General features: G+C 40.6%; 1 protein-coding gene across 1 annotated transcript in view; it reads right to left on the reverse strand.

Annotated features, from left to right (window-relative positions):
- CACNA2D3 (calcium channel, voltage-dependent, alpha 2/delta subunit 3) overlaps window positions 1-13858 on the reverse strand; it is a gene marked incomplete at its 5' end in the record, with an annotated part of 947927 nt that overhangs the window by 675086 nt on the left and 258983 nt on the right. Inside the window, one exon of the mRNA XM_011947304.1 lies at window positions 1367-1426. Within this exon, the coding sequence (XP_011802694.1) occupies window positions 1367-1426 (60 nt within the window). The remainder of the gene's footprint in view (window positions 1-1366; window positions 1427-13858) is intronic.

Below are 13858 nucleotides of genomic sequence, written 5' to 3' on the forward strand. Positions count from 1 at the left end.
ACACTATTGTGTGTTGGTTTCACTTAACCCCGACTACACATTTGAAAATATTTCCTTAATTAAACTTTCCTTGATCACCTCGCTTGAATATGCATTGTTTTATTCACAAAGCAAAAGACACAGATGAGGGTGATGATAAGGACACATCTTCAAGAGAGACATGCAGCCGGCGGCCAGCTTTGGTATTGCCATCTTTTTTGTGCTTAATGATTTATGTCTGCCTTTATATTTCCCATATAAATGGAAACGTAGGAAAGTAAACACTATTTCCTAACTGTGATCAAATGCCATTAAAAGAAATATGTCTAGCAAAGCTCAAACTTTAAGATTTGCTCCTTCTGTTTTCCTAGGGGTGAGGAAAGGTCACAAAACTCAACGTGCCAATTTAGATAAAAGTTCATTCAGGGAGACCCAAAGGAATCTCTAAGTTTTACTTACTTACTTATTTATTTTTTTATTTATTTATTTGAGACAGACTCTTACTCTTGTCACCCAGGCTGGAGTGCAGTGGCTCCATCTCTGCTCACTGCAATGTCTGCTGCCCAGGTTCAAGCAATTCTCCTGCCTCAGTCTCCCAAGTAGCTGGGATTACAGGTATCCACCACCATGCCCAGCTAATTTTTGTATTTTTAGTAGAGATGGCATTTCACCATGTTGGCCAGGCTGGTCTCAAACTCCTGGCCTCAAGCAATCCACCTGCCTCAGCCTCCCAAAGTGGTGGGATTACAGGCGTGAGCCACCACACCCAGCTGGTACCTCCAAGTATTATTTAATTCACTTGTTGCCCTTTACGTTTTCTATACACATCGACATCAAAATCCTTCTCAATCAGACATAGTTATGTCACGATCAGGTGCAAGATCTACTGCAAGAAATTAATGAGATGGATGTTTGAATCTCAAATCAGTGAATGATTTAATTTCTAAATTTTATTACCAATCAATTCAAGGACAGATCCATCACAGTATTGCTTTCAGTCACTTGCATTCCAAAATGCAGCCAGCCAAGTGGGGTTTGGATATATTCTGCTATCTTATCAATTTACCATTGAGAGATCTGGTGATTATTGTCAGTTGACCAAGTTAACTCCCCCTAAATTGGGGAATAGTTTATTGAAATCTGATTACACACATGTGAGTGCTTGGCATCACCCATTATAACTGTCATTGTTAGAAAATGGTTGACGATTGCTTAAGAATCCTGTCAAAGACAGGCACAGGCACAGGCACATTTACTGAAGTCTATACCATCCTCACAAAAGCCTTTCCCTCCCAATCACTGAAAAATCAGTATTCCTGGTATAGCTGGTACTTCTCCTTTAGCAGGAAACACACAAAACAATTTAACTCAAACTATAATCAATTACCTGTAAGTCTGCATCAAATTCATGTTTCAGGTGTGCTTCTTCTGCAGCCTCCACCAGACGCTAAAAAAAAAAAAAAAAAAAAACACAGAAGACAGCATTAAGGATCAGAATTGTGGCCTGAACCCCATCTCTCTATTGACCAAAAGTGACAGATTATATCATGGTTCATACATTGTGACCTGATGCCTTTGCTCCCATGAAACTGAAAATAATCACATCAGTGTCAACATTTGGTTTCTGCCTTCATCATTCAATCAATAATTCTTCCAATAAATATCTATTGTTATGTACACATTTATACATGCACACGTATTCTGCATCCATTTACATAACAATTCAGATACTGGCCCTTAAGGCCCAATGCAGATCCAAAACCCACCCAGAATAGTGCATTCTTAGGTACAGAAGGCCCTTAGTCAAGATTTATTGCCTTGAATTGAGTCCAACTTTAAGTGGGCTAGCTTTCTTCCCCAATATTTTGGAAAACAGTAGTTATTTTAATTCCGTCAATCATTCAAGGTCAATTTTTTCTGTACCCAGTTCTAATATGTAATTATCAGGTGACAGTTACATGCATTTTATGGTCCATCAATGCCACTGTGACCATCTGCAACTCAAAAAAACAATCACTTAAATTAAACGAATACTCAGCACCCACAAGAACACAATTTTTGTTATTCTTCTCGGCCAGTGAAGTTCAACACATTAATAGTCTTATGAAACCCATTTCATGATGCCTTCATTTAGATAATTACTCAACAATCAAAATCATTTTTACTTTAATTTGAATTTGCCAACAAGAAGATATTTCCCACCTTGAAAATACAGGCTAGTGGATATTGCAGAAAACTCATGTAATGAAATAATATTTCACTGAAATTACACCAAACTAAAAGGAAAATCTTAGATCCAAGCAAAAATTGGACCATTTCTATCTTCCCATGGTCACTCTTGTATCCTATGCTGTCTCCAACTTGCTTTCTCTTGACATAATATAGGCCTGAGTTTAATAGGCCACATGTGAAAAACGATGGCATTAATATTAATCTCTAAATGGTCACAAATCAACAGACAAATGTCCCATGAATAATTATTAAATTGGATATGGAAGTGAAGAGGCTGAAATATAATCAGGTAACTTTAAGCAGCAGTATAGAGCACCAAAGCCCACTTTCTCCACAGGACATACAAAGAAAGAGACGGCCAGCGAGAGACAGTACTGCCCACAGACAGGAATTTGGGAAGGGTGGAAATAAGATTTCCCACACTATCTTCAGTTGATCAGAAGGTCAGGAAGGGCTTTTCCTTTACTGGTCAAAGAACAATCCCCAAAGAACATCAGAGGCTAGAGCCAGGAGACCTGGTCCTCATTCTCTTCTGGATGCTAACTCACTACAGGTGTGAAATCTGGAGCAGGACCCTTCCCCTGTCTGAGACTCAATTTCTGTACCTGAAAATACAAAAACTGGTGACCCCAGAGCAGTGCTTCTCAAAGTACAGTCCCACATTGGCAGGATCAGTTTCACCTGGGAACTTCTAGAAATGCCCATCCCATTTTTTTTCTGGGTTTTTCTGATTCAGAACCAAATCAAAAGTTCTGGAGGTGGGGACCAGCAATCTGGTCTAACAAGCCCTGCAAGTAGTTCTGATGTCACTAAAGTTTGAGAACCACTGGTTCTCAAAATAAATAATAATAATAATTAACAAATAATAAATGAAATAAAAATAACATTCATCCCATTCCTCACCTCACTCCTGATGCTTGATTAAACCTCCAAGGTTTGTTAACTCTTATTTACTTTGTAAAATCTATGTGCCAGGCATGGTGGGTTCATACCGGTAATCCCAGCACTTTGGGAGGCAGAGGCGGGCAGATCACCTGAGGTCAGGAATTAGAGACAAGCCTGGACAACATGGCAAAAACCCATCTCTACAAAACACATAAAAATCAGCCAGGTGTGGTGGCACATGCCTGTAGTCTCAGCTACTCAGGAGGCTGAGGCAGAAGAATCACTTGAACCCAGGAGGCAGAGGCTGCAGTGAGCCGAGATCACACCACTGCACTCCAGCCTGGGCGACAAAGTGAGACTCTGTCTCAAAAACAAAAAACAAAACTTATGTATTCCTATCTAAAATACTGTCGCTTTAAGACATAAAATTCTTTACAGAAAAAAAGACATAAGATGGAGGGGATGAGAAACAGAAAAGAAGAGGAACAATCTACAAAGACCTGGTAAGTGGGCCCCACGCGTTCATTGGGTCACTCTCTTCCTAGAATCACCCTAGTCAATGAAGCTTGTCAGCCTTCTGGGATCACATGGTACAATCTGCAAAAATATTGTGGATCCTGACAGATGAGTGACATGCAGTGATATATAAAAAGAAAGAAAACTATGTGTTTCTGAGAGCATATTCTCTCAATCTTTGTAATAGATTTGGAATTTCTATGCATGTATCATGAAATCAGTTATATATTGAGCTTTATAGAATGTGTATAAATATTATGCATGTCTGACTACTTACATTATCAAAACAAGTCATGCATTTTGAGCATTTATTTATTTCAATACACAAAAGTAGATTTTTAATGGTGTCTACGCACTGAGAATCTAGAGAAAAAAAGTTGATCAAATGTTTAAATGATCAAAAGATAAATAAAACTACACAATTAACAAGACAGATAATACTGAAAAAAGTAAAGATTGGAAAGGTAAAAATAATAATAAAGTCGTGTAGGACCAACAAAAAAGAGAACAGGATGAAAATAATAGGCAAGTTGAAATCATCACAAAACAGTATGCATGAAATGTATTTCATATATATTGTATTTACATATCTGTGTATGTGTATGTATATGTATACTGTACAGTCATGCAGACTATGTAACATATTCCTATATAACAAAACAAAGTATATTTCAACGATAAATACTGCAATACAAAGTAGGTAACAATACAAGAAGGTAACACTGGAAAGCATCTGATAATATTGAAGTAACTACTAAGAGCAGCCAGAACACTGTATTCTGTGCTGAGTGAAGTAAATACAGGAGAATTTAACCTGCTAGCAAGTTTTTATGTTCATGTTCAAGTTAAATTTGCCGCATGCCTTTTTATTTTTTTTTCCTAATAGGGAACTCTTCACGAATTTGCATGTCATCCTTGCTAATCTCCTCTGGATTGCTCTCATTTTAGTATATGTGCTGCTGAAGCAAGCACTGCATGCCTTTTTTAAAACTTAATTTACCCCACATATTTCTTTCTCGATCCATGAGGATATTTTTTCCATCATTCTCACTAGAAAGCTTTAGGAAACATGATTCAAGAAATGATAATCAACCAGCAGCTACACGTAATGATTGTTTCTTATGAAGCAAATGGGTATCCCAGAAAAGCGCTCTTCGAATGGATACGTCCTGTACACAGCACCCACCAGGTTGTCCCAACCTGCCCTCTGATGCCAATGGGAGACAGGCCTACATTTTCTGGGTGAACTCAGGGGATGCCCTCCCAAAACAGGCTCAGCTGTTGTGTAAGACAGTCAGGAAAAATGGCACATCATCAAGAACTATGTATCTTGTGGAAAGAACAAAAGACAGTAATCTTTCCTCTGAAAGCACTCTCACAAAGCTAAACAAATTAAAAGAAATGTTATTTAAGTAGGAAACCATCTTCCATAGATTTACCTAAAACAGGCTGGGTGTGGTGTAATCCCAGCACTTTGGGAGGCTGAGGCAGGCGGATCACATGAGCCCAGGACTTCAAAATCAGCCAGGGCAACATGGCAAATCCCCATCTCTACAGAAAATACAAAAATTAGCCAGGCATGGTGGCGCCCACCTGTAGTCCCAACTAGCAGTGAAACTCAGGTGGGAGCATCACTTGAGCCCAGTAGGCAGAGGCTGCAGTGAGCCAAGACTACACTACTGCACTCCAGCCTGGGCAACAGAACAAGACCCTATCTCGGAGAAAAAAAAAAAAAAAAACTAAAACAGATTCATGGGGACAGAAGTTTCTACTGTTTTTTGTTTTGTTTTGTTTTGTTTTATTTTGTTTTTGAGACAGAGTCTCGGAGTCTCGCTCTGTCGCCCAGGCTGGAGTGCAATGGCGTGATCTCGGCTCACTGCAAGCTCCACCTCCCGGGTTCACATCATTCTCCTGCCTCAGCCTCCTGAGTAGCTGGGATTACAGGCACACGCATCACCCCCAGTTAATTTTTGTACTTTTTAGCAGAGGTGGCATTTCACCATGTTGGCTAGGCTGGTCTTGAACTCCTGACCTCAGGTGATCTGCCCACCTGGGCCTCCCAAAGTGCTGGGATTACACCCGTGAGTCACTGTGCCTGGCCAAGTTTCTCCAGTTAATAAAATTAAAATACATTGATTCATCATCTAACAAAGTCAAGACCATAGAACTTCAATTTCTGATGCTTACTAATAGAAAGTAACAGCCTATTATTGATATCTCTTTCCTTAGCAAATGTCATTATAATCATCTAAATCCAATGAAATATGCTTTTAAAACAAATTTGCAGGTAAGAAAAATCCATTAAATTTGCTAATATTTTAGTTATTATATAAGAAACTGCAGTGAGCCTGGGGAAAACTGTTACTCTATTATACCTGTTATAAAGGCAGTATACTTTTAATAATAATGTTAATTTTCTTTTATATGAATTCCTTTTTAGGCCCACAGATGGGATTATATAATTGTGAATGTGGTTTTTAATTAAACGTGAACACTGGAAACAAACATGGCTTTGAAGACTCCAGCCTTCGGAACTGAGCTTTGAGGTAAGAGAAAACAGCAGTATTGTCCACAAATCTTTTGTCCCTTGTTTAATGCCAAAGCTTTTCCTTACTCAATAAAAATGATAACAATATACTGGAATATACATCCTGGACTTGGAACAAAGCACCTATAAGCTAAAAGGTTGTAATTCATGAGTTGATGCACATTTCACTGGCTTTTTATATTTCTATATAACTCATGCCTTTTAGTGAAATAAATACAAACAAGAGCCATCTTTATAAATAGACAACGCTAGAAGCCATAGACCACGGATAGTATTTATAGCTTTGGTGAAGGCGAAGCTGCCAAGGGGAATAGCAGGGATATTAAAGCATTTCATTTAAAATCACATCTTATTTCTTGTTACAATGACCCTATATATATCCACACAACATTACAGAATGCACAGTGTCCCATTTCCTCCCCACAACACTTAAATCAGGAGTAGCGTTAAAGACATGGTAGAGGTCAAACTTTCCATCGTGGGCCAGAAGGAGAAAACCGGACACTATGTCTAAGTAAAAACTGGATCAGAAGAAGAAAATGATTCTTTTGTCCTCATGTATTTTATGTTTTTGTTCCTGGCCATTTTGGCTTAACAAGTGGAGAAAGGAGAGAAAGAAATACGCGGTGAGAGTGGGAAGGTAATGGAAAATGTTACTATACTACCAAAGTAACTTAACTGCTGGACTCCTGATTTCATGACAATGAACAAATTGTGTACAAATAAAGAAAATTTCAAATAAAAATCCCTAAAATGGGGGGAAGGGACAATTATGAATGAAAATCCTCAAAATAAAACAGAAATATAAAAACCATATGGAATCGCAATGTAAAAAGTTATTTTTATTTCTTATGTTAAAGCTAGAAAGCTTTGGGTTATAAAATGCTGCTATAATGGGCTGTTGGAATTTAATAAAGATTTCAAAGCACTTAATACATTTAGTGGTTTTCATTTAATGTTTTGCAACAACACACTGAATACTCATACCAGGCTTTTTACTGCCTTTTTTCTGGAATGAATACATAATTCTTTCTCAATTAAGGTTTAAGCTCAAATGAGGGGAACTCAAATCCATAATCATGAACATAGATTTGGGCTACACAAAGGGTTATCTTGGAGTTAGTTATTGAATTGTCATTAATACCAGAGTTAGAGATCACATGACTCTTCCTTTGAATCAACAAGAGTTCAATGTGTAGAAAAATGGCCAGAGCAGTCAAGAAATAGTAGTAATACTATCACAACAATACCCAGAGCGGCATGGTTGAACTGTTACCCTAGATTCAGTGGCTTTTGCTTTAAGGGCAAGAGTTTGATGGAGAAAGAGTTACATCATTTGTCCATCAGTGTGTACCTGGGACTAATGCTATCCCAGCAGCGTGTTACACAGCAGCGCTTGAACTTGACGTGCTGACAGTCTACAGAAGTGAAGACAGAGGAGATCTAAGTCCTCACCACAGTCACAGATTTCAAACTCAATCAATCACGGATTAAAATGAAAAATCTCTACCCTCATTAAGGGCACTTAGCACATCAAAAGATGTTTCCAGGAACCCTGGCAAAATGAGATTGATTTGTTTCCCGGACTTATTTCAAACTTTTGTCTTGTACCAAGGGTCAGAAATCATCCATTTAAGAACTGTTACGTTGGAGAAATTAAGTTGTTCAGATTTACATTTTCATTCCTTCTGGTGTTGAGATTCCTTTCCCTCTGTCCTTGGGATAGAGTTTTTTTTTATCACTCTGTAACAGTGTAGATTAATCTTTGCTGCTTTGTAGCTAGAGCAATTGGATGAATATTTCCCAAAGTGTCGGATGGGTACCAACAGTGATCCATGAAAAAAACATAAGATGGTTTACAGAATGTTGAGGGACACACAAGGAAAATAGCTAATTCAATGAGAAGGGACAAGTGACAAAGAATGCTGTCAGGAAGCCAAGGAAGCTTCCCAGAAGACATGACATTTAAGCTGAGCTCTGAAGGAGAACAGGAAGGATGCAGGAGAAAGAGAAGTGCTGAAAGAACATTCAAGCCAATAGGAACATTTCACACAAAGTTTTGGAGGTATGAAAATGTTCTGGAAACAGCAATTAAGAGAAATATTCTGGAAACAGCTAGTGCTCTGGGACCTACACAGAGGCCACATCAATGACTGGATGACCATCAGGTAATAAACCAAGGCAAAATGAAAAACCTGTAGAAACGGACACAATTAGACAAAAAGAAAGCCAACACACCTTTCCCTGCCACCCTGCAATGCTGCAACTGCAGTTAGAGTCATAGCTGAAACTTTAATAATATTCAGTAATCCTTATTGATACAAATGTTTTTATTTTTCGATTCCAATAGAAATGGCACATATAAATCACCAACTATCAAGATGATCATTTCTTTGGAGAAACACAGCTTTTAAGGAGGCTTCATTATTTCTTTGTTCCTGTAGAAGAAATAAGCTTTGTTGCACATGAATGAACATTTTGTATAAAATGACCTTCTGCCTGAAAGCTGCAAAAATTGCTTCTGCTTTAAAAATGGCAAACATTTCAAAGTGGATTATAAAAGCTAATCTATAAAGTTTCTAGAGAAAGCAGGTAACAAAACAATAGAGAAAACACATCGTGTGTGTATGTGGGGAGCTTTCTTCCCTTCCTTCACTCCTCCCCTTTCCTGTCTCCTTCAGATTGTATAAGGCTACACTGGCCTTTTACAAGACAAAATAAGCCTGGAGTTTACATCAGAAGACACGATCACAATCAATAACAAATTATCTTTGTTTCCACAAGAGATACCTGTTATCAATTTGAGGCTGATTAAATTAATGCCCATTATCAGTGTGGATGGCCAATTTCCAAACCAAAGCCATCACATTCTACATCTAAGTCTGCATTTGCCAAAGTCCAACACTTGCAGAGCTGCTGAAGATGGAAACACCCAAACTTTATTCAAAGGGCTGCTCGAGGGCCAAGGCAGCTCAGGGAGAGGTAAGAAGAAGAGATAATCTTTGATTTCAGCCCAAGTAATTTTTCCAAATGACCCAGTGTTTTAAATAATGTTCTTCTGCTTACTTAACTCTCCTGGGAATGTTTTAGAATTGATTATCAAAATCAAGGCTATTTAACCATGAAACTTAAAAAGTTCCCTCAGGACCCTTCAGTTCTGAGGTAACTGCACTATTTCCTTTGTGGACAATTGAACTATCTTTAACTTCTCAAGGGGATAGTCCACAATGAATGGGGACTATGACATTATGTCATCTGAGGCATGAGTCCCCAAACCCAGCACGGACCAGTACTGGTCGGTGGCCTGTTAGGAACTGGGCCGCACAGCAGGAGGTGAGTGGAGGGTCTATGAGCATCACTGCCTGAGCTAAGCCTCCTATCAGATCAGCAGCATCAGACTCTCATAGGAGCACGAACCCTATTGTGAACAGCGCATGCAAGGGATCCAGGCTGCACGCTCCTTTAGGGAATCTAACTAATGCCTGATTATCTGAGGTGGAACAGCTTCATCCCAAAGCCATCCCTCACTCCCCCATGGAAAAATTGTCTTTCATGAAACCGATCCCTGATGCCAAAAAGGTTGGGGACCACTGACCTGAAGGATAAACATTTGTTCTCGAAAATGAAAGAAACTTTCCTATCACCGAGGCCTCTGATTGTGGTGAATAAAATTCTGTTCCAGCCCTTAATTATACCTTTCCAGGGCTTACTCAGAAGGTATTAACTAGAACTCACAATGGCAGAGTATTGAAGGTATTGCCCAACTAGCCAAGGAAGACAGGGACATCTGCCCCAGGTAAGTCACAGCCAACATAACAAGGTGTTGGTGCTGGTAAGGAAGTCTGTCCTGCACAGAGTTTCCATTCCTGGTTGTATCACTTTTCTACCACTTCTGTTTAATTCAGCAAGTACTTGTTGAGAACCTATTAGTAACAAGAACATCACCAAGAACGGAACCTCAATAAATACATAACTGAGTCTTAGGCCTCAAGAAGTTTAAGTTTGGGGTACATTTTGTTACAGTAGAGTCAGAACAGGTCTCAGAAATCAAGGACAAGAGTTTGAATCCAGGTCTTCCTACTCACCGACTCTGGGTAAGTCTTAACTGAGTTCTGGGTTTTCTAATCTGATGGACACAAATAATATAACCTTTAGTCTGTACCTCAGTGTGTGAATCTGGTAAGAACATATATACAAAAATTTCCAAAAGGATTCCACACAAGTGTAAAATATTATTAAGACAGGGTAGAGGAAGAGACAAGATTTTCCAGCATAAAACAGCTTGATTGAAACAAGGAAACTTCACAGAGTCGCTGCCTCCCACGGTTGGCTCTCATATGCGGAGAACTTGGAACAGCTCCCCAAGTTCACAGTTACATGGAGGTTATGTGAAAGTTAATTCTGCTGCCAAGAAAAGGACTCCAAATCTTGTGTTCGAAAACACAAGGCTATGCATCTGCTCCTTAAGGGCGGTTTTCAGAATTCACCACTCTCTTTTTCAGCTCCAGAGGTAAAATCTGTGATCAGTGAGGCTGAAAATGGAATGAAGCAAAGGCCTTTATGAAAGGGTTTGACTGATGTCCTCAGAATGGCACAAACACAGAAATTAAACTGTTTGCCAAAGCAAGCTCCTTTGACAGATGGCACCTGTGAGACACTGGACAGGATGGTGAGTGGGGCAGGCAGCTCCTAGACCCCAGGCCCCAACTATGGCCAGGGAAGACAATTTTTCTTTCTTCTTGAAAATGAAGTAACACTAACAATTTCCATGTCCATTCAGACTTTACCTTTTCAAGATGGATTTTTATATAAATTTGAAGCAGAGAAAAATCTGTTCCAATTCCCTTGTTGTTCTTTCCTTCCAACTATCCATCCAAATGCTTACCAGGCAACTTCAGTTTGGGAAGGAACATATTGTGTTGGTCCAGGCAACAGCCACGAGGTCTGACAACCTGAATTCAAATCCTGCCTCCAGCAACTTTATAATACCTCTCTGGGTCAACGTTCTTGGCACAGAGTAAATGTCCACTAATGTTATCTCTTATTGCTGCTGCTGATGATGATGATGATTAATTATGTGGGAAGAATTATGCTAGGGGATGATGCTATGAAGATAATGGCATTCTCACACAGTTCAGCTGGGAGGGGAGGCAAATAATTAGATAATGTGGCATGGGCTAGGAGGGCCACACAAGATGATAATAGCAAGTATTGAGCTTCACACTCCCTGGCCTATGTGTCAAGCTGTCCTACATGCTTTAGTCATCAAATCCCGTGAATCCTCACAACTGCTCTATAAAACAAAGCACAGATACCATCCTAACTTTACACCAAAGGGAAACCAAAGGGAAGAGAGGTAATAGCACTGTGAAAACCAAGGGCATAGAGCACCAGTGCAGGAACGCTCATAAATGATGCAACAGTGAGCTGGGGTTAAAGGATGAGTGGAAGTCAGCCAGGTGACCGAGAGAGGTGACGGCGAAGGAGCAGCAAAGGCTCCAGGGTGGGAGCCTTCTCTGCCTAGTCTCTCCTGTCTGCAGAGCTGCAGGTGTGGAATGGGAAGGGGGGAGAGTGCAAAAGGGCAGGCAAGTGGGGCTCAGATAAGCAAGGGTGTTGGGCTAGGCTAAGGAGTACTGTGGCCTGCGTGCAGCGGGAGGTCTCATGGGGCATAGGATCCACGTGATCAGACCTGAACTTTAATTCATCTTCAAAAGTAATCTGGGGCAGTGCTGAAAAAACTTAGAAGAGGATAAACCTGAAACAGAGACTGAGGCAGACAGACCACTTGCTTTAATGTCATTTATTCCACAAATACCTTAATCTATGAGCAATTCCTGTGGGCTTTCCCTCCAAAATATACCCCATGCTTCACTACTTTTGTCATCCTCTCCCCTGTTATATTCCTAGTAAAGCCACAGCCATCTCTTCCCTGGAAACCCTCAGCATCCTAACAAGTGTCCAGTTTGCACTCAGTGCCCTGGATCCCATTCTCCACATGGTTGCCAGAAAAAGCCTTTTAAAAACAATTCTGATGGCAGTGCTCCCTGTTTGAAACCCACCAGTGACTTCCCACTAATCATGACTATGACCCATAAGGTCCTTTGATCTGGCCCAGTACCCTCAGATCCTGACTCCCAGCCATCTTTCTGGCCCCAGACCACTATCAACTTGTCTCTGTTATCCTGCTGTTCTCTTGACCAAGGATACTCTTGTCCTAGATCCTTGTATGTTTGGCTGCCCTCATTGGTCACTCTGCAGCTCAAATGACTCCTCCTCAAGGATGTCACCCCCATCCCCTAACAAAACATTGACACATTTTGTGCTCGAAGCAGCATTGAGCATATGGCTAGTGCTCAAAATGCAGTTGGACAAATTTAAAAAATATCTATTACTCACCCTACTGGGCGCCAGGCACTGTTTGTCTGGGAATATAAGGTTTATAAGACACAGCTGGTGCCCTCAAGCACATTAGAGTCCAGGGTGGGAAAGAAACGAGCAGGCAACCGCAACACATGATAAAGGTTCTAACAAGAGGAAGCAAGGAATTCTACGGAACACCAAGGGAGCAACTAGACCAGGCTTACGGGGTGCAAGGAGGCTCCTCACGTATGGTACAAGAAGGCTTCTCATCTACACTGAAACCTGAAAGACAAGAGCCAGCCCAGGAAACAAAGGAAGGGCCTTCCAGGATGAGGGAACTGCAAGTACAGTGGCAAAAGAAGGCAAAAGAGGGAATGACATGTTCAGGTAATTACGAGTGGCTCGGCGTATGAAGGTTATGTGGAGGGGAGCCTGTGTCGGGGCTGGGGAGCTAGTGAGAAAGCAGGCTGGAGAGTTTTAAGCAGCAAAATATTATTGATTATTGATGCTATCTAGATGTTCTCAAATGAGCAAAAGGTGATCCAAGACAATAAGGAGAAAGACTGAAGACAAAGCATCTGAAAGTTATTTAGGAAGAGGACTCTACAGGACTTGGAAGCCACCAGGATATAGAGAATAAGGGAAAAGGCAGAGTGACGGAACTATTAGGTGGGTGCAAAGGTAATTACTTTTGCACCAACCTATAGTTAGGTGTCCTTACTCACTACCTGATACTGCCTCCAGGGGGTGTCTAGCAACAGTCAGAGAAGGAGCTGAGCTCAGGAGGAATGCTGAATGGAAGAAGAGCTAGCAGGTATGATAAAATCTCATAGTAAGACCAGGCAATACAAGCACAGAATGTTTTTAAAAGTGAAGTCCATTCAATCTTGTGACTAAGTGTGTGTCGGAGAGAGCCTGCTGACTCTCAGCACCATCTAAGCTGTGCCTTCTACGGTAGGGCTGGAGGCCTACCACCACATGCTCTTGACTCCCTTGCCAGCAGGGCTCCAAGTCAGATTCTTGAGAGGGCTGCAAACTGAAAGAGAAGAAACCAATATTCTCCAGTGGAAGTGATGGGCATGTACGTGGGCATCTGCAGATGGCAGGCATCTTTGGTCAGTCATTCAGACACACTCCCACGAATTACCCACTCGTGCTGCAGACACTGGAGATCGTTCGTGGTGGCTTCCTGCGACCGCAGCACTTCCTAGATCTGTCAACTCAGACAGCAGCTTCCCTGACCCTCACTCCCTCAGTTTTTCTAACTATCAAATAAGCCTTTAATTCCCTTTATTAAACCCCTGCCTACTTGAAATGCCTCAAGATATTCCTTAAAAA

Source organism: Colobus angolensis, unplaced genomic scaffold (genome assembly GCF_000951035.1).
Source record: "Colobus angolensis palliatus isolate OR3802 unplaced genomic scaffold, Cang.pa_1.0 Scaffold26, whole genome shotgun sequence".
Lineage (NCBI taxonomy): Eukaryota > Metazoa > Chordata > Mammalia > Primates > Cercopithecidae > Colobus > Colobus angolensis.